Here is a 25,965-nt window from a genome sequence, read left to right on the forward strand (position 1 = left end):
CAAACATGAAATTCACTAGGAAAACGTAGGTTTTGATTGTGAATCTTTCTGTTGTCATCTCTTAAACTCTACACATAGGCCAATGATAACATTTCCAGAAGCTATTTTGGAGGAAAATATGCCACTCAGTATTTACACTTGGTGGTAGGGATTGGATCATTAGATTATTATTAGAACTGGGCTGCTGAAGAGCAGTGGCTGTTAGCCAGGCACTCAGCTCTGAAGGCAGGGCTCCATCAGCAGCAGCACAGAAGTAAGGGTGGCAATACCATACCATGCCACCCTTACTTCTGCACTGCTGCCTTCAAAACTGGGCGGCCAGAGAGAGGTGGCTGCTGACTGAGGACCCAGTTCTTCAGGCAGTAGCATAGAAGTAAAGGTGGCAATACCATACCATACCATGTTGTCCTTTCTTCTGTGCTGCTGGTGGTGGTGGCTCAGCCTTCAGTGCTGGGCTCCCAGCCAGCAGCTGCTGCTCTCCGGCTACCTGGCTCTGAAGGCAGCACCACTGCCAGCAGCAGCACAGAACTAAGGGTAGCAGTGGCACAACCCCCCCACCCCTCTACAATAACCCTGTGACCCTCCCCCAAGTACTTTATTGGTCAGGACCCCTATAATTACAACACTGTGAAATTTCAGATTTAAATAATCAAAATCATGAAATTTACTATTTTTAAAACCCTGTGACCGTGAAATTGAGCAAAAGGGACCATGAATTTGATAGGACCCTAATCATAAAACATGAGAACATTTTCTGTAGAACCTAGGAAGTTCTTTAAATACATAAATGGTCTTCATTCTAATACACATAGTGTCACTGCTACTCCAGGTAGTTCAGTATTGACGCTGTGCTAACTTCTGAAGCACAGGCTGTAATGATGGTACAGTATTTATGGGAATTAGCATAATAGCTATTTGTTGGATTAGGAGGAAAGTAGGAAAAACACCCCATGGCCTGTGTCAGGGTATCTCTGTAGAAAAACATGTTCTGAGGTTTCCTCAAGGAGCAGAGCAGAACTTGTTTGGTCCTCACTAATAATGACACCTTAACATAACTGCATTTAAGGCCCCAGCCAAGCAAAGTGCTTAAACATGTGATTAATTCTGACCACACGGGTAGCCCTGTGAAGTTTATGGGACTGCTCATATGCTCAAAGTTAAGCATGTGTGTAAGTGCTTTGCTGGACAGGGGCCTACCTGTTGAAGGTTTGTGCACAGACAATAGCTACATAAACATCCATTGCTTTTTTTTAAGTGCTGTGCCTCTGTAGTGTTTTCAGTCTTGAAAACAAGTTTAGCCATACCTGTGTGGACAGGATTCAATCAGAGAATGCTATAGTCTTGTTGGTCTGATAATCGTTCCATTTAGCAGATCGAGAAATGCTGTTATCTGATGCAGTTATCTTAAAGAATGTATCCATGATTATGAGAGGGGTGTGTGGGGAGGATTGTTTCCCTTGACTAATGTGAGCTGCACCAGTGATAGCAATGGAGGGAGTTGGGGGTGAGGGGGAGGGAAGGGCTACTTAGAGCAGGCTTACAGGGATGGGGCTAGACCATAATATTTCTTATGTCAGCTGATGCCCAGCTTATACTGTGAAAGAAAAATGTCTATATTATGAACCAGTACTAATGGACAACTTTCAAATTTGACTATAACATGTTCTAGTCCTTTTTGTATAGGCAGGACCAAACTGAATCATCAAATGTGGGGGTCTCAATCATGTTAAACCATGTTACTTTATCGCAGTCAACTATTCAGATACAAGTATTTGTAAATCACATAAATTGTGGTTTACAAAATTAGACCTTCTCTGGATAGAGAATTTTCTAAAGTGATAACACTTAAGGAGAAAGTTTGGAGTCTGGAAAGGAAGCACTCAGGAAAAAAATGAATATCAACTTGTACCAGAAAATTTGTCTTTGGGCAAAATTATCCAACTGCAGAGGAGACTTGGCCATCTGTACCTGTGAGCTGGAATTTCTGATGATCACTTTAGAATGAGGAGGGATGAGACAGGCTAAGTGAGCTCTGGGCCAATGGAAGCTGATGTGGTAATTTTTTTACAATGATGCCTTAACAAATTTTCACTTTATTTTCTATAATCAAATTCATGCTACTTGGTGTTCACTTTTAGTAATGTTGATGGGACTTAGGAGGTTTTTTGTTTCCAGAATTATCACTACAGCCCATTATACAGCCCATGTCTTTCTGTTGATACAGTACATACTGTATAAAATTATATTTGCAATATCAAGTTATCAGTTTTATTGAGTGATTTTTATATCAGAAGAACACATTGTAGTGTTAAGGACCCTGATAGCCTCTTATTACTCAACAATTTTAATAAGTAGGTACTTTATAGAATTGCTTTTCAAGCATTGCACCCATAATTAACTAATTTAACTAGTATAAATCAGCCAAATATACAGAAAGAAGAGAAAATATAAGAATGGGTATTACTATTAAATTTATTTAATTCTGATATTCGAAGAATGCTGTTGCTTAGGCAATTTATGGTTTGTTGAATTATTGTGTAAAACAAGGGTTGGCAACCTTTCAGAAGTGGTGTGCCGAGTCTTCATTTATTCACTCTGATTTAAGGTTTCGCGTGGCGGTAATACATTTTAACATTTTTAGAAGGTTTCTTTCTATAAGTCTATAATATATAACTAAACTATTGTTGTATGTAAAGTAAATAAGATTTTTAAAATGTTTAAGAAGCTTCATTTAAAATTAAATTAAAATGCAGAGGCCCCCGGACCAATGGCCAGGATCTAGGTAGTGCGAGTGCCACTGAAAATCAGCTCGCGTGCCGCCTTCGGCACACGTGCCAGAGGTTGCCTATCCCTGGTGTAAAAGATGTACTGTCATGCTTTGAAATCTCCGTTGAATGATGACATTGAAGTTGTCTATTACTGTACTAGTGGACTTGTTCTCATATATGCTATACTATTATTACCTTTTAAATGTTTCTGAAACGTAAATTGTATTATGAGGGCTTTCCCCACTCCCAAAGGATTAAAAACAGGAGTTACTGGATGTGGTTTAATTAGGCTGCAACTTTATTATTAACTCTCTGAGTTAGAAAAACGCATACAGTGTAGGTAATTTCTTGACCATTTCACTATATACTTGGCAGCAGGAGGACTTCCATCAGCCCTCCCCTTTCCCATCCTGCTCCCCAGCCCACCCGCTGCTGGGACCTTAACATCTCTCCCTACTTGAATGAGGATTAAGGTGGGCTATAAGGGAAGGAGGTTGGCTCCCTTTCGTGCCATAGGAGCCCCGACCCCCTCCCCCATTTGGGCTCTTTTAATAAATACCTCCTTTAAATCCTTTACCAGTCCATTTATCTGATCACTGTATTCCATCCCTATAAAGTATCGGCACTAGACATCTGCCCCACGTCATCATAATGAGTTGTGATGACGTAGCTTAACATTCCATGGTCACTTCCAATTAAGCTTCCCCTGGAACCCTCTGTGGGGAAAGTGAAAACCTCCCCCCGCCCTTCACTTAGGCCAATCTGGTGGTGAGAGGAAAAATAGCTTCCTGGCCCCCCCCAGAAGGGAGCAGGTAGCTTAGTGCCCACAGCGGATCCTGACCAAACCTGGCATTTCACCATTTCCATCAATGGGAGAGTGGATGCTGGTCCAGGTAAAAGAGGGCTTCTCCACTTCTGCCCAACATATATTTCTATAAACTCCTGCACAATCACATAGCCAGCAATGGGGTCAATTCAGTTTTGTTTAGAATTTATTTCATATTAATAAAACCAGTCCCCATGGACCAAGAAAAAGCCTGATTTAAACAGTCCAAGGGGAAAGGAGGGAGGCTGCCTGAAGCATCACCCTAGGCCATGAGGGGGCACGCAGGAGGCAGCCAGCTCGGTTACAGTCAGATTTTTTAGAAAATTGGTACTTTTTCTTTCTCTTTTTTTCCTCTCATTGACCAAATACTTGACTCTGGACCTCAGAAACCTTTCCAGTGAAAATGTAATTTAAATTGATGTTTCTTCACAAAATGTGTTGGCTTGAATGAAACCGCGTATTTCAATGAGATAATTTTTGTTGAAAATGTTCCAGTAATCTCTAGTCTATGGATCTCCCTTCTCATCCTTCATAATCTGGCTTTGCTGGGTAGTATGCTGCTAACTTCTCTATCGTAAAATATGCTTGTGGCATCCACAGAAGTGCTTGCTTAACAGAATCCTAAATCTGCTCCTGAAGGAGGATCCCATGCATCACATTACAATGATATTCCCATAGCACTCCTGAATCATGCATACTCACAGTTTATGAGCTCACTGCCCACTTAATAAATGGATCAGTTGATACATAAGATAACAGTACCAGGAAAACAAATCTCCCAGTGAGAATAATACCATGATAACTCCATTTCCAAACAGCTGTCTGTGCATGAGTTTTGCACTTATTATCTGGATGTTAGTAGCTCAAAAGCCCAGTGAGGGAGATTGTGACTCACCTACAATATGTTGTTTTGTTTTGCAGGAGAAAGCCCAACATTTACAGAAGGCTCTCGCTTCCCAAGTAGATAAATCCACACAGACTGAACTTGTAGGCCATGATGTAAGTAGCTGTATTAAACAGTATTTTTTGTCTTTTTTATTGTATTCAGACTTTGACCAGCCTATTTGCCTCTGCTAGTGGAATGTCCATGCATTAATTTAATAGGATTTAGTAGAACACTGTTCCTCTTTTGCTCCTAAATGATTCTCAAATGCCTTCTGCAACAGAAAAAGATAATTACAGCTACCTGACAACATTCCAATATCATACTAATTGCTTGTGTTACCAACAGCTCCAATATGCTTCTATTAGCTTCGGCACGAACACATCTAGGATGATGTGTATTAGTACAATGTGAAATCTTTCCGTATTTTTTTTTAAAAAGGCATTTGTGCACTTATTAACAATGAAGTTATGTTTGCAATCATCATAGACTAAGCAAGTCACTCTTGCATTCTGGTATGTGTGACAAAAGGCACACAACTTTGCAAAGAACTTGACATTAATATTTTAATTGTTGGGCATCAGCAGGGAATATTGCAAGTAATTTAATTGAAAATTAGAATTTTCTTCCTGGTGTGAAAAGAGCATCTTTATGCTCCGTGAAACAGTTTAAACTACAAACATGATTATAAAATGTGACTGTCACTGGTGGAATATGGGGAGACAGTAGTTTGCTTGTGCGTTGGAATTTTTTTATGACTTGAACAATTATTGGTAAAGAGTGCTTGGATGTTAAATCTCAGGCAGAGTGTAGGTACAGCCATAGTACTTTTGTAACTCAAGCAGCTTCCTACCATACTTGCAGCCAAAGGGTGTCATATGCAGGAAGGCCCTGATTCTGGGGTGAGGTGCATGCATGTGGGTTTTCAAGCCTGTGCAGATCCTCCATTGAGTTTATTGGTGTCCATGCAGGCTCAGGGGTCTGCCCATGCATATCTCATTGCAGTATTAGGGCCTGAGTGTTTTCTCTTACACATCTATCCTTGTGAATGTCAAACATGCATATTTTAGTTACAAAACACTATTATTTAAATCACATTTAATACCATGACTTCAACTCCATGAAACTGCAGTAATCTTAAATGTGTATTAAGATGTATAGTTAACCAGACAGAAACAATATGAAGTTTGTCAGGCAAAAAACGTTTTATATGTAAAACTAATAGCACAGCCCCCAATTCAGGAAAGCATTCCTATTCAAGAAAACATTTAATGCATGTGTCCAACTGTAAGCAATGGGATTTGAGCACAGTGCTTAAGTGCCTTCCTGAATAAGGGTGGATTCAAAGCCACAAACAGTAACCTTCTTGTTGAGTGTTAAGAAACTGTGTTGTATAAGAAAAATGTTGATCATGATCTATTATGCTTGCACATCTCACTCTAGAACTCAGTTTTTACGAGCTTTAAAAAAATTTCATGTTAATTTTTTTTTAATGGTCATTTTTCTGCTCCTTGCTTTTCTCTGCCCTGATCTCTTTGTGAATCGGTAACAATGGCTGTGTCACCATATTCTGCTGCATACTTGTGGAATGATGAGGAAGTCTATGGGAAATGTTGAAACTGCTTCAGTACTTTGGGATTACAACAAATGAATTCAGTAAGGTGATTTTTCATATGGTCAGAGTACTGGTACACTGCACATTTTGCTACTGTTTGTTGGAGGAAATTAGCTATCAGCCATAAAATGTGACTCTATCAAGTGTCTTAGAATTCAGATTTGAGCATGTTTTCCATTGAATAAGTGAATAGTATTATTTTAAATTGCTGTGAGTTGATGTCGAGACAAACTATGTAATATCCGAAATCTCAGGCTAAAGTGATCCATCTTAGTATCTGACAGGATTTTGCTACCAGAAGAGCCTGTTCTTTCATGTTTTACCAGATGCTGAAAACCTTTGCAAAGCGGTTTGTCTCTCTCATTCTTAAATTGAATTGCCCCTCTCAGTAAAACTGGAAACTTCTTTGTCCCTTTAATTTCTTGGCAGGGAGTTAAAAACTACCAAAAGCTAGGACATTTTGGGATCCCAAGAGAAATTGTTGAGATTCTAGAGAAAATGCATTTTAAAAGGAAAAATAAAAGTACTGAAGCTGCCCTAGTGACAGCTGATCTTCCACAATTTGCAGTGTTTACTTCATGAATTATGGTGGCTTGTATACCGAAGATCACACTATCTCGTGAAAGAGATGCTTATCTTTGGAGTGCCAATAACTCCCATGAAAGACAGCACCTCGGCACCACACCACATCTCTCAGGTTCAGGCCACCTTGTGCCCAGTCACATTTCACTTGATAAAATTAGTATTAATTTTAATCAAATAAGTCTTTACGTTGTGTTTTCAATATAGGGTATACTTTTCATGGGAGGAGTTATCACAATTTGAAGAAAATCATTTTTTCATCTCCTGTAAATGCATGTAAAGAGATATAAATTAATCTAATAATGGACCAGCACCGGCTACTGTATCTCCAGGATCCAAGCCCTTAAGCAGAGGCTGAGCTTAGTGGCAGTGATGTACTCTGCCTGTGAGAGCAGTAAACTAGTGACATGGACATTACTTTCTTCCCCTTCCACACCTCTTCATCTACAATGAGTCAGCTGTGGGACATGGTCAACTGAAATTCTTAATGAGGGAAATGCCTTAATTTGTGGGAAAACATATTTATTAGTAATTAAACTGTAGTTACAAAAATTATCACTGTATGGTTTCAAATACAGATAACCTGGATATAAAATATTTGATTGATTGATTTATGGATCATAAGGGTGTGTATACTTCAGGATACTTTAAGAATTCTAAGGTGGGGTCACATCAATAGTCACATTTTTTGAGCAGTGAGTAAACAGTAAATCCAGAGTGTGTTCTCTTGCACACTCTCTCTCTTTTTTTTTAAACAGCTGTCTCATAAATAATATTGTGCCAACAAATTTTCAAGTTTCCCCAATGGTACATCCCTGCTGTGCTGCGGTTGGCATCATCATCATGTTTTCTCACTTAACTTAATGTGACATGTCAACATAAACAGATGTGGAATTTACTGATATGACACAACATAGCTGTCTGGAATGATTTGTCTTATACAGAATAGTTGGAGAAACTGTAATAAAGAGAACAAGATCATGGAGAAAAGTGAAATAATATTTTTCTTTGCATGAGTAAATGATGGCCATACTGATCTTGAATGGAATAAAGTTAGAACCAAGTCATGGGAGAGAGAATATGCAAATAAATAACTCTCTTCTTTTTACAGTGTTATATTTTATGTATATTCTTTTTATGGAATATTTTTCATTCACTTATTAGTTTTTGTTCCTTGTCTGACAGAGGATGCTTATTACAGGTAATAGTAGGTTCAGTTTTGTTCTCATTGAAGTCATTTGCAATTATACTCACATTCTTTGGTTTTGTATGAGGTTTTATTGAGCAAAATATTCCCATTTAAGTGTCCATGTATATCTATTTATATGTATCTGGGTATGTGTTTGTGTATTCTGTTTGGATGTATACACAATAAAGTGTGTGCTTGTGCCGGGGGGGTGCATGTATGTATGAAAACTGGAAAAAAAAAAAAAAAAAAAACCTCTTTGGTGCTAATGTAACATTAAAGTTCTTTGTTTAAACACACAGGTCAGAGAATGCAAAAAGTTAAGATTCTCACAATAACATTAATTCATCCCTGCAGTAAATGTTTTATGTTGCATATGTAGCCTACATCTAATAACCTAATTAGTAATTGAAAGTATATGTGCAGTCTACATGAATCGTTGCTATAAAAACTTGACATATAACATCACAAAAGGCAGGTAATTAAGAAATCAATATTCTAGTAGTAATAACTCACCCACTCTGTACACACATAATACTGTCAACATGCAACACTTTTGCAGTGATGACGAGTTAGGGTTACTCTGAAGACCTTAACTTTTGCATTCTCTGACATTTTTCTCTTCAAACACAAATGTATTGTTGCATTAGCATTTTATTTGAAAAAACAGAACAGAACTATTTTACATGTGCTTTTTAAAAAGTAAACTGTATTAGTACTAAGTTCTCTCTCTCACTCTAGCTTATAATTAATGGAACCTTGCTCTGTCAGCAGCATATCACTAAAACGTTCTAAAACCCTAATCATTTCTTAAAATAGTCTTTTTGAATACAGAATGTATTGTAGAGGTTTTATTTGCACTCTTCTTGAATGACCTATGTAACTCATTAATGGCTTCATACTAATGCTAACAAAGCCTCTTTATGCCACCAGATAATGTAGTATACAATATATATGCAAACACAAGACTGTGGCGTATATCTGACTGTAGGTACTATAAAGGTTTTTAAAATGATATTTTATTTTTAGGGTCCACTATCTTATGAGTTACCATGGCTAAGAATTTGAGATTGGCTTGGGCTGCAAAATTTGGTTCCATATACTGAGTACATGGATACAGATGTCTGAATCAGTTTTGGTCATGGTCTATGTCTATTAGAAACAATGGCTCTGTCCTGCTGAAGAGCTGTGGGATATATACAGTGGTTAAAAGGTACTGTTTTCTAGCTTGAGCTTCAATGATATAGGAGTGTTCCAAAATCTCTTGAAGTCAGTGGGATTGTTTGGTTTGAATTCAGTGAGTCCTGGATCTAGCAATATAGTACCTTACCTTAATACCTCAGTTGTTCATGACGGAATATACCCGTTTCTGCAATTGAGGACATTGATTTTTTTTTTGGGTGGGTATGGCAGGAGGGTGGGACGGAAAGGAACAAAATCAGAATGTAAGATGCAACCCCAGTGAAGAAGGATAAGTGGGGTACAGAGTTGCAGGTAAGGTGGCTTAATTAGATTAATTTAGTTCGTCTTTTTTTGTCTGCAATGTACCATGTGAATATCACCACATGGTACGGTCTGTAGCATAATTATAGTTAGTCTGACCATCTAAAATGACCAGCAGGTCTGCTTCCGTTGAAGATAATACGTGGGAGATTTATGGTTTGGTGATCCTCTGTTACTTGTAGGCTGTTGTATTCTTTTCCTTTTCTCCTGTTCAGTACTCTGGGAATTTACATAGATGTTTCCATTTAGAAAGGCAGTAACAGGGTGTAAAATACAAGGAAGATGGCTTATCTGTGAACTCGAAGGAATGATTACAGTGTTCCTCCTGATCTTTTTAAGCTGTGGTGCCCAATGCTTAGTCCAACTTCCATATCAATAAAATTTATTCAGCTTGCAATAAATAAATAAATAAATCTGTCCTTCATTATGGAGTACAGTAGCACTGCCCTCATTTGCTCACAATGACCACTTTACTAGCTCCCTAAATTGGAAGTGAAATACTATCGTGAGTGAGTGTGAGCATGTGTGAAAGAGAGAGAGAGAGAGCTCATGTGCATGCAATTAAAGGAAAACAGGCTGGCATATAAAGGTTTAAAAGGTTGCACACTTTCATTATGCTGCAGATTGACAAGAGACGTCAAAATTTGTTCTGCTTTATAAGGCCTGTAGTGAGAATCATTTAAAAACAAATTCAGAATCTCTCAGAAAGGTTTGTGAGCACCACAGATTTTGTGATGTGGGAAATTGCTAAATAAATGATGAATATGTCTTAAATAATCAATGCCAATTTAACCTCCTTCACCTTCCTTTGACTGCACAGGTTTATTTTATTGTGAGCTCAAAGAATAATCCGTGTGTCAGTTGGGTTATTAAAACAGGATGGAAGATGAATAGATATAGTCAAGTAGCAATGCAGCCAATTACAAGATTACATTAAACTGTAGGGCAGATTCTTCTGATTATGTCCACTATATAAATAGAGTTTTCAAAATAATATATACACATCCTGTAAATATTTTATAGCCCATGGCACTGCAAATATCACCTTGATGAAAATATATTTGAATGAAGAAACAAACCATCATAGAGAAGCTCTCAGCCTCTATTGCTAAAGGAATTCAGACAGTAGTACTACTTTTCCATCATAATCTGGTGGTTTTGGGTTGAGTGGTCGAGTACTTTATTTTATTCTATTTGAAATAACAGTCCCGAAGAGCAGGTGTGATTATCCCTCTTTTGTCTCTCCCTGTATGCACCCTAAACTGATGTTAATTGTGCACCAGGTATCTCTAAACTGCTTTTTTATTTTTTTTTATTATTTTAGTGAAGGTAAAATTAAGTATGGGCCTGATTCCAAGCCCAGTAAAGTCATATGCTCCTCTGGGCTTTGGATTTGGTCCTGTGCTTCCATTAATGGTGATATTAAACCAGGATGCTCTTAATCAAGGTGCTCCCTATTTATTATTGCCAGTGTGCTTCAATATGTGCTTTGCACAGTAGCTATAAACAAGTGTTATTTTTTACCTTTTGACAAACACCAGCATTGTATGTGCACATCAGCTCTATCGATTCTGTCTCTCTACTGTAGTTTCTTTTATCTAGAGCCATATTGTTCCCTCCCAAAGACATAATCACTGGGAGCGGGATTGGTTTCCAAGCAAAACTCTGAAATTCACCTGAAGGAGCACCCTGCTATTCTTGCCCTCTGGGAGGAAGAGTTTGCAGGTGGTGGGAGGTATGAGTTACACAGTGTGTTAGCTCTGAAGCCTATATATCCTGATGATGTGTGGGGAAAGAAAGATCCAGTTTCACAGAATGTGAGCTCTTCCATGTAGTAGTAATGTGTTTAATGTTACAGTTAAATCAGGATTTATGACTGAGATAGGAGATTTAGAGCAGAACAAGAATTAGTTACATACAATGTTTTAGACAATTATAGAATAAGAAAAGTGTTTTTGGAATACATGTGCAGAGATGCATGCAAACTTTTGCACATGCCCAAGTTTTATATGTAAGATGTCTGATGCTTGAAGAATATAATTTTCAATATATACATATCTCCATTCATACATTTCAGACAGATTATGATGACCCGTGTGACAGACTTTCAATGGAAACCTTACATGACACAGTTTGCTGAATTAAAATGAAAATAATACCACACCTAGAGGATCCCTATAGCCCTTATGTACCCCTGTGTTCTCTGCCAGTTACGATCAAAAAGTCTTGGGTCACAGCTGTCATGCATAGCACAGTTGCATGGAAAGTTACTGTATGTCATGTGATCCATGTGCACATTGTGCACTGTTGCATTTGCATATACTTTTTTTTTTTTTTAATTTGGCATATACATGTAGGGTGAGATTTTCAAAAACACTATCTTGGTCTGCCTCTTCCCACATTGATGTCAATGGGACTTTTTATTCTTGTTAGGGTTATGATGAGCACTTTATAAAATCATACTTCTGGATGCTATGAGTTGGAACAAATGGAGCAGTCACCATTTCTGGATGCTATACATTTGTGACTCAGGTCTGAATTATGGGATTCATTCTCATTTGCTATTTAAAAAGTATAAATATGCAGGTTTGAGAAATTTCCCCTCACCCCATTTATAGAAGTCCCAATGAAATGAAAAATCATTATGGAAAGATCAGTTTACACAATGTTTTGATATTTAAAGAAATTAGAGGTTTAACTGAAATAAATTAATAACAAGTATATGTAGAAGCTACTTTTTAAAATAAATGTACACAGTGAAACTGTACTTACTATGTATACTGGTGCTGATCCTGCAACTGGTAGCAAGGAAAATGTCTATTAATCTGTAAGCTAATAAGTGGCTTTCATATAGAAACCAAAACCAAGATGGTAAATAGTTGTATTGTGGCTTATCTAAGGGCAATTTGGCATGTTTGTTTAATGGGTTTTAGTTCTACTTTGACTGACTGTTTTATACATCTGTAGCTCTTGGAGATTGCCCCCTGGAGCTTTGGGTGAAAATCTGGAGCTTTTAATATGACTTTTAATGCTTTTAATGTTTTATTAAAAGCTTTTAATAATTTACATGTCGGCAAGATCATTGTGATGCCATGATTCTACTGGGAGTATTGGGAAGGTTGGGTTTTACGTGAAAACCTACTGTTCCTAACTTGACTTTTCTCAGTGCAATATTGACCATGTTTCCTGAGTTAGTTTTGTTTATTGTGAAAATGTTTGCATTTCTAAGACTGTACATCACTTGCTGGCTCTCTTCTCTGGTATTTTCCTTTCTATGATTTTGGCAAATGTGTTGGTGGGATTTTGCTTAATAAACAAAGTGTATTAAAATGAATAACATTCCTGATATTGCACTTACTGAATGTGTTAGAGATAAGTTATAGACAGGTATTCTTAAAACTGTGGGCCAGATCTTCAGCTGAACTTGAGCCACACGGATTTATACTAGCAGAGAATGTAGCCAAATCGATTTAACTGCACATTGCACACATGCTAAGATACAAAGGTGTAGGTTTGGTTTTTTGTTTTTAAATCTTTAATTATATGCATTTAGCACCATCATGTTACAAAATTGTGAGTGCTGTTTTTCTCTTAAGTTCTTAGAATGTAGCTTAATAACCTTAATTTTTAAAAGGCATTATGATGTATTTCTCCAGCACTTGGCATCAGACAGTCATTTTGGTCTCTCAAAACTTTCTCTAAATTGAGTTGCTATTTGTTACTGATATTCCTTAATTTCAAAAGGAAACACTTTCCAGCTCACTTCCTCGTGGTTAACGCACTCAAACATTTGACTTAAATACCAGTATCTGATGTGGATTGCATCAGACATTTTAAAACAGGAATAACTCTTACTTTAGAACCTCATTTGTTACGAAGGACTGAATTAGGACTCACTCATTATTTTAAATCTTTTCATGCTGCTGTTTGATATCTGGAGACATGAGCCTTGGTCTGTCTCCATAGCTAGCCCATCCTTGCCATCCATAACTCAGCACTGTTTGCCATCCCTGCTGCCTGAGGGAAACCAGGTAATGGAAAAGAAAGGAGGTTGCAAGACAGGATCATAGTGAGTAGGAGTTAGTTAAGAGAAAAAATGTCAAGATCTAATCAGAAGTACATGTTTAGATCTTGAAAGTAAAACCTATGGTGGGGGGGATTAGATCCTTATTACTGTTGCAATTCTAGGGTAATTATTTAAAGTATGGCACTGTTCCTCAGTTCACATACCATTAGTCTTCTCCTCTCTCATCAGCCATGCAGCTATACATACCTTCTAATGGTTTCCACCCAACCTGAAATAGTGTGTAGTTTACACCCATAAATTCCTATGGTTGATATTTTATACTATGTACAGTAGAGCATAGATCCCTTTAAAGCACTTGGCAGACTAACGCGATGTGCTGGGCAGTTTTTCTCTGATGGTCATCCCTATGGTATATTCATAGTGAGCCAAAAAGATATTTTAGAATTGGGAAGGGTACAGAGAAGGGCAACAAAAATGATTAGGGATACGGAATAGCTTCCATATGAGGAGAGATTAAAAAGACTGGGACTTTTCAGCATGGTGTGGCTTGCAAGCTGGAAGGCTGTTTGTGAACAGCCCACGTGGGAGCTACTTGAGCAAGTCATTGTAAGGCACCCATGGTTGTAGGGCAGGGGTGACACAGCCCCCCATTAGTCTGGATTGTGCCCCGATATGTCACAGCACACCTCTGTCTGTATCTTTCCGTATAAAATGTGTGGATGCCTAGTTTCTTCTGTAGAATTGCTTTTCACACTGTGGGTTATTTTCTGCTGTTTGTTTTTTTTTTCTTTTAATTACAACATGAAATTTTATAATGTCTCATGGTATGTTTGCTCCTAAGAGAAGATTATCTGTGTATGTATTTTCCTCTGAATGAAAGAGAGGGCGGAAGGATATGCATGTGCATGTGCATGTGCACACACACATACTGACCCTGTTGGATAATAAACTGGTACTTTAAGCACTAAAAGCACAGCTTTCTACCACCTTTAACTAAAGGAGTAACTGCATTAGTGGTCTCATTAGTAAGCTTTTGTTGTGCACTGTCCACTGGAGGAGACACAATTCACATATCCAGAGTGTTACGCTTGTCAAAGGAAGCCCATCCTTAGTATTTGATGTACATAAGAGTTCAACTCTACGTACGAGTTACCACTTGGCAGTGACCCCCCAAAAAAGGTTGGCAGGAGGGACTGAACCTGGAACTTTCATACCAAAAACACATGCCTCCCCCAAATTCACTCCATGCTGATGACCCACACACATTGGGCTATTGGAGGGTTGTGTACCCACTTAGAGAAGACAAAACCACAGGTAAGGAGGCCATTTTTACTTTTTTCCAGAGGTGCTGAACATTAGCAGCAATATTCTGTTTCCATTTGTTTTTCACAAGCTGGCTTCTGACTATTTCTGTAAATAAAGGCACTGTTAAAACACTTTTAGTAATGTATTTCTTGATGTTGATTGATAACCATGTTTTTTTACAGATCAATAAAAGGAACAGATGTGTGATACAGCTATACTGTTTTCTACATGTTTAAAGGGATTTTTTCCCCCTATTGAGCTCCATCGTAACTAAGTAACTGTGTATAAAATTTCCTTCGTGGTTTTCAAAACTTCCTATTGGCTTGCTCTACCCTGCATCTTACTCATTTCCATCTTTGCCCTTGCAGATGTCACAGAAATCACACTTCTAACGTACTAAAGCAGAGTAATATCTAGGTTATCCCACAATGTTAAGACTCTTCACCACTTCTAAGTTCTTCAACTTTTACTTGGGGGCTTTTTTTAAAAATTACATTATTTCTTCTTCTTCATCCTGCAGAACTTGTTATTGTAGGCAATACTCATCCTGAGCTGGCCATCTCTGTCTGCTCCTTGCAGCTCTCCATGATTGAGGGTCACTCTTTCGCTTGTGCTGACTACCTGTTTGGAAATCTTCATCTCTGAGTAACGTCCTGTCTTTAATTCCTTATTCTTATTTTTTGTTTGAGACTTATTATTTTAGGATGCTTTATATGAAGGCTGCCATTTAATTATATTTGCAATGTATTGTAATTGCATTTTTATATCTCTTATAAACAGTGCCAACTAGCTTAGAAAAATTTTGACTAGGCATAATTTAGTGCTAATCAGGGGAACAAGGGCCTCTGGTTTTAAAACATTTTTAGAGTCCCCACTCTGTCACTCAAACACATTTTAAAGTAAGAAAGAAAGACGCAGGACATGTGCATTCAGGATTCTAATATATTTTGTGGTGTTAGTATCAAGCCATCCATATGCCAATGGGGCACAACTTATCAGCCCTTTTCCTGGCATTATGCAGAACACGCAATCAGTGATAAACTTAAAAAAAAATGAAGTGGGGGAAAACCACAAGACAAAAGCCATTTAGAGGGCTATTGTTCCATTAAATATATTGACATTTGCCAAATGTAAAAGGTTACAACAAGTTGCTACAGAGATTTATTTCAGATTTCTATCAGGGCATTACAAGCAAATGCATACCTATTTTAAGAAAAGTTATTTGATAACATCTCTTTTAGGGAAATTCTCAATTGTAGTCTCATTATCTAGTTTCTGTTTTACATTAGGGTCTTGATCCTGATGCTGAGTGTTTTTTAGGGTATGTCTACACTACACGCTGGATCGGCAGGCAGCAATCGATCCAGCAGGGGTCGGCAGGCAGCAATTGATCCAGCAGGGGTCGATTTATCGCGTCTAGTCTAGACACGATAAATCGACCCCCCAAGTGCTCTCCTGTTGACTGCTGTACTCCACTGCCACTGCAGGCGGAGTTGACGGGGGAGTCGTAGCAGTTGACTCACCGCAGTGAAGACACCACAGTAGGTCGATCTAAGTACGTCGACCTCAGCTATGTTATTCATTTAGCTGAAGTTGTCTAACTTAGATCGATTTCCCGCCCTCCGTCCCCCGCCCCCAGTGTAGACCAGGCCTTAGTAAAGCACCAGTGGGAGCTAGGGGAACTCTGAAGCTCAGAAGACTGGCTAATACCTTGGAGAGATGAGTCCTAGATCTCCACTGCTTTTCAAAGTAATACAGAATTGTGTTTCCTTTGGTATTAATAGAAGCTAAAAGTGAGTATTTAAAAAATACTGCCCCATAAAGTCTAATCAGCATCCGAAAATATTTTAATGTAGTGTACAGGTTACATGTAGAAATCTCCTACGCTGTGAAACTCAAAGAAATCTCAGAAATTAGAGATGGGCAAAAAGGATTTATCTAGTTAATTCTTCTGACCTCTTTCCAACATAAATCTAACACTATGGCCTCCCTAATTATGCTCTACTTAATTGTAATGTCTCTTAAAATGATCAGCATGAGCAGGAATACTTTGCTTATTTGTATCATGGTAAGTATCTGCATGGGCTGTTTTGAGTCTGCAGAACTGTAATGCACATTTTTGGTTTATTTGATTTGTTACCATCAACGCATAAATCTTTTTAATTTTTAAGATTTCATTTCTTTTCTTTCCTTTTTTTAAAGGCCCCTGTGGAATTCTCCATGTACTGACGGCTCAGTTTACAAACCAATCCACATCTCATTGGTTCCAACATTATTAAATTAAAAAAACAGCATCTGGACACTCTGCGCTTATGGATTTAATTAAATATTGATGAATATGAAATGAGCCTCGATTTACCAGTACGTCCCGTGTTTACCTAACGTTGCAAAATACTACTATTTCATAAGCTTTGCGATATCAAAAACAAGACTTTGTGACTAGATCTGCATTATTAAATTTATTAATATATTATCAACTTATTCATTATCTAAAATAAAACATTTGTGTACAGCTATGTTATTAAAAATAACTAAGAAACAGTAGTCTATTGACCGTTGAATCGCTGAGATTAGAGAACATATTTTAAAAGTCTACAGTCTTACGAAAATGAACCATTAAGTTGGAAAGTTTTTATTCTCTGTCTTGCAGTAGTAATAGATGTCCATCACTAGTGAACACAAGAGCAACTCCTTTAAATGCATGATGTATTGGGCAAATATTCATTTTCTTGTATAAATAATGGTTTGTAATCTTTAGGTGAAATACTGCCCACATTTATTCTTATGCAGTGGATTTCCAGGAGCATAAGGGAGGTCAGAATTTATCCACTTGTATATTAAGGAAGCATTAGGCCATATCCTTTAGGGTACAGAGTACTCTCCACTTGTGCTGAAGTCATTGGAATCATTGTTTTGTTGTCCTTCAATTCTGCAGTTTTTCATAAGAGTTTCAGTTTACGTGAGGCATCTTTTAACGTGCGACTGAAGCAGATGAATGAACTATAAACTGTATTCCCTGGCTGTGGTTCAGTGGTTACACAAAAATGTACTTGTCTATGTAGACAGCAGGTGACTTCTTGAACCCATCCTTAAAAAATCGGTGTACACATTAGGTAAAATCCAAATGAACTTTTTTTGTTTTGATTATGACCTTCTTAACCAAAGAAATCAACATAAGGTAACCAAGTTCAAGTTAAACCTTCTCCCCAGGCTTGGCTGCTCCTAAGTTTCCTGACGTAGGTCTATCTGGCTTTACCATAACTGGGATCGTCTTTTATCCCCACAGAGAGCCATTCCTATTTCCCGAATAACTAGGTTGGGTAGCGGCAAAACTCTTAATCCTTTCCCAATCATCACCTGCTAACTGGATGACTATTAATATTTGTGTTTCCATAGTGCCTAGGGGCCCTGGTCATAGACATAGATGTTATTGAACATCAGCTATTGTTTAGCCTCTGGGATCTTGCATTTGACAAAGATGGCATTTTACACTTGAATTAAAAAAATAATCAGCTTTTGGCTTTAAAGGTGCCTGAAAGTAGTTTAAAAAAATTCCAAAATAATATGAGACTTTAATCATATATTTGATTATGTTAACTGACTTGTACATATGGTTGCTGTAATGCAGGTGGAAATATTTATCAATTCTTATCTTTTATGTTGGTTAGCTGCTTTTCTGATCCCCAGACTCTCAAGATCATATTTTAGGCCAGGGTTTTGCTCCAGGATCTTCTACTAACACAGACCCCGCCCTGTACCCAAGTGGAGACCAGTGGGATTATAAATTATTTATATGCCGTGAGTTATTTCTCTCTCATATGCTCATGCACACATCCATCAGATTAATTCAGTTTAGAAGGTGTGTCTGTTATCACAATACTCGTCCATATACTGCATAGCATTGGAGAAGCACAGCACTTTATTAGAATCAAGATATAAATGGTGAAATCCTTGCCCCATTGAAGTCAGTGGAAAAACTGACTTCACTGAAGCCAAGATTTCACACCAAAATATTGTTTTAACTTATTAAGTAAGTATCATTTATATTCTTTTCACTGTTAAGTATTTGTCCCATAACTAAACTAAACTGAACTATCTTGGTAGGACATTTGAAGATAAATAGGACTATTACATAAATGTTAAGCAGCCTTATTTTGCTTCAAGAACTGAATGAGCCACAAATACACAATAAATCAAGACAATTGAACTGACCACCTAGAGATTATTGACACTTCTCTTTTGAACTTCCCCTTCTCTTTTGCTGTTGTCACTTGTTTTCTCTGATTCATCCTTATTTCCTTATCTAGTCTGAGACTCCTCTTTGTAGTCGTCATGGGAATGCAATTATTGCCGCTCTATACCCTTTTATTTTTTGTCATGCTTTTTTCATACTTACCATGTTTATAACACCACAAACACTAGCCCGTTCAGAAGAAGAATACCTAGAAGAAGAAAAGGGTGTTGTTCATCACAGTGATTTGGCACTAGGGTTTGTGTTCTGCCTTAAAGCAGTAAGTAGAACTTCTGAGTAGAGACAGATGTGAATCAGCAAGTACAATAAATAAATGAAGATGATTTTGGAAAGTAACCCATTTTCAGTTTAGGGTTCCAATAATAAAATAAAGTGGTTGTTTCCTAGAGTATACAGTCTCATTTTACTTGTGTGCTATCTGCAGTCCTGATATGCAACAGCTTTTGCAACGTAGAACTTCCAATAAAAGATTTTATTTAAGGACAGCAAATCCCTTTTACATGTTGAACTATCGTTTCCAAAACTATTACAGTGGGGGCGGGGCATTATCTTTGTGAATGTCATTACAATGCAAAGTTGGATGTGACTTTTGAGCCTTGATGGGGTAATAAGCACAAGTAACATATTTTCAACCCTATCCAGAAGTCGCCCAACTCCTCCAATACATTTAATCTTTTATCCTTTCATTTTTACTTTGCTTTTCCCTGATTTCATATCAGTGTATAAACCAATGAGAAACTATTCATGTTTTGCCCAGATGTTTTCGATTACTCTTAAGAGCAAGACAAAGCCGTTCTGCAAAAATCATGGTTGACATGGGTGGTATTCCAGCTTAGATATCAGATATTTTCAACTAAGTCAGTTAGAGTAACAACAGCAATAAATTAAACAGATAGAAACTTCTGAAAAACTCTTCTGAATCTTAGTAAGCACAAAAGGCCCTTGATGTATAAAATTGCTTTTAACGTAAGAACAAATATATTTGCGCCTTTCTTCAGGCTTGCTTTAATGCAGTAACTGTCAATACAAAAGTAAAATTCTGATGTGTCATTCCATATTAGATCCTCCTCTACTTATTACAGAGAATTAAGCAAGAAAACATATTGATGTAGCAGGTCATTTGAATTGGTATGGAAACAAAGCAATATAATAAAAAATCATAATTGCTGTAAAAATTAGCTCTTCTGAGTGTATATGAGCATTTTTCCCAGTACTGAGAACAAATACCTTTTAAAAACACACACAAATGTGGCACGATAACCTTATTTTCCTTTAATGAGCAAAATTGCAGCATTCTGTCCACTGATGATGAACAATATTGCTGGCAGAAATAATTTGTCCTTGCATTGAGCTAACACATTAAACAAGCTGCTGAGTATTTTCTTTTTTTTTCTTTTTTTCATCATATTTTCACATTTGGTCCTTTATCCTGTGATGTATTGTCCTCCTCCTCCCATCTTCTGTCTCTGTATGTGCATGCCACCATTTACCAGCTCACAAAGAGGAGCATATGAAAAGTGGGTCACTGAGTAGCCATAGAACTGTAAACTGCTCCAAGTGCAAAAATTAACAGAGCTGGGAAAACCAGGAAGGAACAAGTACCATGGATCATGCTCTTGCTCTCTGTGTAGACAAACAAATCCCTTCAAGGCTTGTGAGAGGAATGTTCCTGGGACAGTTTTTTTATAAATAGGGCTGCAGGTTTGTCACGGTGAGAAAAAAGTCACAGACAAATGGGGAAAATCTTTTTTTTTTTCCTGTGACTCAACCTGCAGTTGCAGTTCATGTTTTGTGGGGCTGGGCCGCCCTGCTCCGGGTCACGATGCAGCTCAACTTTGACCTGCCCAACCCTCCATCATGACTGAGTGGTGGACGAAACTTGCACAGTGTTGCAGTCCTGCACGATAGGTCGCAATGCCCAGAGCAGGACTGTAGGCTCAGCCCTTAGGGGACAGCAAAGTCACAGGAGAAACTTCTGCAGGCAGGACACGAGAGGTGCCCCTGCGGGATGACTGCAGGATGGGCTCACTCTCCAGGCCCCTGAATCTCCTCTCTGCACCAGAACAGGATTAGGGTTGCGGTGCTGGGGGCAGAGGGTGCTGCTGTGTGTGGTTGCTGTCCACCTGGCAAGATGAGGAGAGCATTTTTTGTTTTAAAAGGTGAGGGAGCATTTGCAGTCAATTTAATAACCCATGATTTTATTACATTTACCGTGACTTCTCTGTGATTTTGGATTAAAGAAAAATTGCTGTGACAAATCTGCAGCCCTACTTATAAAAACACCTGTAGGATGACAAAGAGGAAACTGTCACAAATGGCCTTGAAGTGGTATGGGTTGATGTAACAAGCCTACTGTGCTGTTTCTGGGTACTTTTTGTAAGAACAGGGATTTCCCCCTCCCTCCCATGTTCTTCTCCGAAGTTTGCCTTCCCCACAGTGCAATGTAGTCTGTTGTTTGTCAGACAGTTTCCCCTTCCGCTCCAGAGGTGGCTGCATTCATTAGGCGGTATGTTTATTTTGTATAAATTGCTTCCGGATTAATTTAATGTAACTATAAATCTATGCTTTTCTACTATTGGAATTCTTGAGAGCTAAAGCTGGGTGTTTGTGTTAGACAAGCAACTCCAAATTATATATAGAGTCAGGGACCTCATTTTTAATTAATTTAAGGATGACTAGTAACTATGAGCCATTGACCTTGCGATAAATAGCCTCTTAAGTTCCCTAGCTTCTGCTCAAAGTAGTGATTATTCCATACCCACGTTCGCCATGTTACTCCTGCTGTCATCTTCAATGATCACCATCCAGGTGTTCCAAAAGTTTTAGATATGCTCTTCTGTGCCCTAAAAATCTGTCACTGCTCTTGAAGTCTGCTGATTTACATAAGCAGAACAGCAATAGCTTAAGTCATACATCTTCATTTTCCTTTCTGTGTTACATTTTAGGAGTATGATATTAAACAACTGCAGTAATTTTTTCTTTCCTGTTAGACAACTTGGCATTTGTAAGAAAACAGACATTCCCATTCTTTAGCAGATGTCCTGCACATTTTACATGATCCACAACAAACACTTGGGAAAGAACTTGATTGTGTGATGCTTTCATGCCAAATAGCCAACTGATAGATAAAATAACACAGACTTCAGGGATTGTATCCTTTAACATTATCTAAGTGGTTAATGTGTATAATTACCGGTATGTGAAATTAGATTGGAACTTTAATCATAAATGTAATAGTGCATTATGTTCTCAGTTAACAGTAGTGATTTAAGCAGGCTTTACTGTACAAAAAGAGAAATCTCAGCCAATTTGACCAAAGTATAGGTCTTGGAAAAGAAAAGTTGTGTAAAGAGAGGTTTAGTAAATCTTTCATGAGTGGTGTTATCTTGTTTTTGTTAATCCCCTGGATCGTGTAGCTCTCTCTCTTTCCCTTCTCCCTACCCACGTAAGGCAAAATTCTCATCATCACCCTTCCACAACCCTTCCATTAACTCCAGTGGGAACTTTGCAAGACTAAGGCAAGCAGGATTTACCCCCAGATGCTGTAGACTCCAGCTCCAAAGGTTAGAATGGGCCAGATAAAACATGAGCTGCTACTATATCTAGAATCATACGCAGTAATATATAGCCACTGCCTTCAGTAAAAGTCATATTAACATACAAGTTTCCTGATAGCTTCCATTGTTGTATGCTGTTTTGTTGTAGCTGTCTTTGTCCCAGGATATTTGGAAGACATGGTGAGGACTGTGGAGGAGGAATACTTGAGAGTCCCACTTCATTCTTGCTTTCTTTGTTTTCAACTGCTGCTTTATTTTTTTCCTCTTTCATCAGAGGGGAGTTGGTAAAAATGCAGAGATTATTACTGTTCTCTTTCCACCATTTCTTCTTGCTGCTGCTTTGATTGTTTTTTGTTTTTGTTTTTTTGGCAGGGGCGGGGTGGTGGTGGAAGGAATGAATGGAATGGGGCCTCAGTGGACTCATGTCAGATATTTTTGGCATTTGCTTATCTCTGTGCAACTTTGCCAATATATCTTAGGCCAGATTTGACATATACTTATTCTTCCAGTCTTGGGTATCCTTTCCCTAATGACTGCTGCTGTAGCAAATTTGGGGGTGGTTCTGTGATTTAAGAAGAATTCCTGAGGAGAAATTATACTAAGACCATCAAAATTACTTTTCCTTTTATACCTAATGTCTAATCCTGGTATACATTATAGAGTGAAAATGCTGGTATCTCATTTGTGCTGTCTGGCACCCTATAGTGATTTCATGTCAAAGGAGTGTTTCTGTTTTTATAAAATCCCAGTTTATTCCTTGTATTAGACCCAAGAAATAATCACCCATTATTTTGGAACACAGTGGGCAGAGGCATACTAGCTTATCCAAGGTCATGAACAGGATGCTGTTGTGTAGTGTGAATTTCAGGTCTAGCTTCCTAAAAACAGGCATTCGCTTCCTGACTCTGTTTTTTTCTCTTTCCTCTGGCAGTATTTTGCAAGTGTCACTTGCAGTGTTAGAATTCTTCAGGAGACCCTTGAAGCTATGTTTATCAGTACAAGAAAGTTGGCATCCATGCTGTCATGAATCTTCGGTTTGTTGATGGTTAAAAATGTATTCATAGCATGGGCAGGGAGTATTTGAATAACAATGTGGAATTTGAATGCAATGTGGAATATGTGACTAGCCATATGATTTTTTTTTAGAATTCCTAACTAATATAATACCAGAAGACCCAATGCACAACATGAGCCAAATTCACAACTGGTATCAGCGAATATATTGGGAGAGTTCCACTGACTGAAACTGTGTTACAGCTACTTACCACAGTGGTGAATTTTAATCCGGTTTTTTTAAAATACAACTATTTGGTCTCCTCTGTTAGCTCTAGAATTCTGGATAGCATCCACTTTTTACTCTGAATTTATTTTAAGTGTGATTCCATGGTAGTCATTGTAATTCTAAAATTTAATCCATCATTTTGTTGAATATTGTCTGTCTTACAGGCAAATGATAGTACTATAACACAAACAACCTGTGTGTGTGTAATAGCTATAAGAGAAAGTGCTTGGGTAGGTGAATGTGGGAGCCTTTTATACCTACCATAAGTAGGGTGTGGGGGGAGAGAGCCGTAACTGGTTTTGTTCACTTTTTAATGCTGTTATTTCTCTGTCTTTTCCACCAGTCTTGCATCTCTTGTTGCCAATTTTGCAACTACATCTTGCTGTTGGGAATCTTTTGATGCTTTGTTAGTGGTATGGTTTATGTTCTTACTCATTATTTCCCCCTGATATTGATCCTTTTCTGTTCTCCTTTTATCTTGCTGTATTGTTTTTATTCTTTCTCCCTCACATCACAGTCCCATTTGGCTCATAATTGACTTCTCTTTCCTATAACACCATTTTTATCACTCTCAAAGCATGTTTTTCAAATGTAAAAAAATACCCTAGAAAATGTTTTTTTTTCCTTTTTAATTACTATTTTTCCAGATCTTGTTCCTTGTTTTGGGTTTATGGGGGAGGGAGGCGATTAAAGATATTTAAAATAAATTATCCATACAGAATGGTCCTATAGAATTGAAAAGAATCATAGAAATGTAGGACTGGAAGGGACCTTGATAGGTCATCTAGTCCAGTTCCCTGCACTGTGGCAGGATTGAGAATTATCTAGACACCCTGACACCCTGGTGTTTGTCTAACCATTTATTAAAAACCTCCAGTGACTGAGACTCCACAACCTCCCTAGAAAATTTGTTCCAGTTCTTAACTACACTTACAGTTACGAAGCTTTTCCTAATATCTAATGTCAATCTCCTTACTGCAATGTAAGCCCATTACTTCTTGTCCTGTCCTCAGTGATAACAGAGAACAATTTATCCTCCTCTTCTTTATAACAAACTTTTACGACTTGAAGACTATTATGTCCTCCCTTAGTCTTCTCTTCTCCAAGCTAAACAAACTTTCCTCATAGGTCACATTTTGTAGACCTTTAATCATTTTTGTTGCTCTTTTCTGGACTAATAAGGTTATTAGTGCATAGTAGAATGGAAGAATGACTTCTTGTCTCTTGCTTACAACACTCCTGGTAATATATGCTAGAATGATGCTTACTTTATTTATTTATTTATTTTTCTCCTTCAGTACTCGCTCCTAGGCAGTCATTTCCCATTTTTTATTTGTGCAATTGATCCTTTCTAAGTGTAGTACTTTGCATTTCTTCAGTTTGTCAAGATCATTTTGAATTCTGATCCTGTCATCCAAAGCCCTTGCAACCTCTCCTAGCTTGTTTTTGTCCGCAAACTCTAAGTGTACTCTCTGTGCCCAAATATGCCCTTTCAGTTCAATTATGAACCACTGATAACTACTCTGAGTAGTTTTCCAGCCAGTTGTTCATCCACATTATAGTAGGTTAATCTAGACTATATTTCTCTAGTTTGTTAATGAGAAGGTCATGTGAGACAGTATTATTTATTTGGCATACGCAGTTCAGTCAAGCCAAGCTACAGTGTTCTTATCAACAATGTTTAAGGCACAAAAACCTCCAGGTAGTCAAGTAATTTTGTAGTCCTCAAAAATGTGTCTCATGGTTTGTGGCTGCCTGCATTGACATAGTGGACTGTCCCTAAAATGCCACTGAAATTCCACTGCAGCATAAATTCTGTGTCCAGTATGAAACCGGTCCAGAAGGCTCCATTGCCTTTGCAGTAAATTAAACCCGGGTTGACATTGAGTGGGCTCTGAGACAAGATCATTAGTTGCCATCTTCTCTGTTGACCATGAAGCTTACCCTGCATCCTCTATTGTAAATCCCTCACCCAGTAAACTTATCCACAATGGGAGATGTGAGGTCAGAGAACCATGCTGTGGATTAAACAAGTCTTAAATTAACAGTAGATGTGGCATATTATACAATTTCTCCACAAGCTTTGCTATGCTTTCCTTTCTGCGGACACTGGGCAGACCAATATTTCAGAGATTGTATCAAAACCCTTACTAACATGAAGATATGACATTATCTGCTT

The 25,965-nt window shown here is 37.9% G+C and overlaps 1 protein-coding gene across 10 annotated transcripts in view; it reads left to right on the forward strand.

Moving 5' to 3' along the window:
- The window catches only part of CCSER1 (coiled-coil serine rich protein 1), a 1,044,860-nt gene that overhangs the window by 634,909 nt on the left and 383,986 nt on the right, over positions 1-25,965 (forward strand). For 7 of the 10 annotated variants that reach the window (XM_045019268.1, XM_045019270.1, XM_045019277.1 and 4 more), the window contains exon 9: positions 4,516-4,593. In XM_045019268.1, coding sequence (XP_044875203.1) covers positions 4,516-4,593 — 78 coding nt within the window. Of the gene's footprint in view, positions 1-4,515; positions 4,594-11,440; positions 11,981-15,215; positions 15,341-16,897; positions 17,158-25,965 lie in introns of those variants that run through there. The other 3 variants (XR_006579827.1, XM_045019273.1, XM_045019272.1) reach the window with 3 other exon arrangements.

The sequence above is a fragment of the Mauremys mutica genome, chromosome 5 (assembly GCF_020497125.1).
Source record: "Mauremys mutica isolate MM-2020 ecotype Southern chromosome 5, ASM2049712v1, whole genome shotgun sequence".
NCBI classification, from domain to species: Eukaryota; Metazoa; Chordata; order Testudines; family Geoemydidae; genus Mauremys; species Mauremys mutica.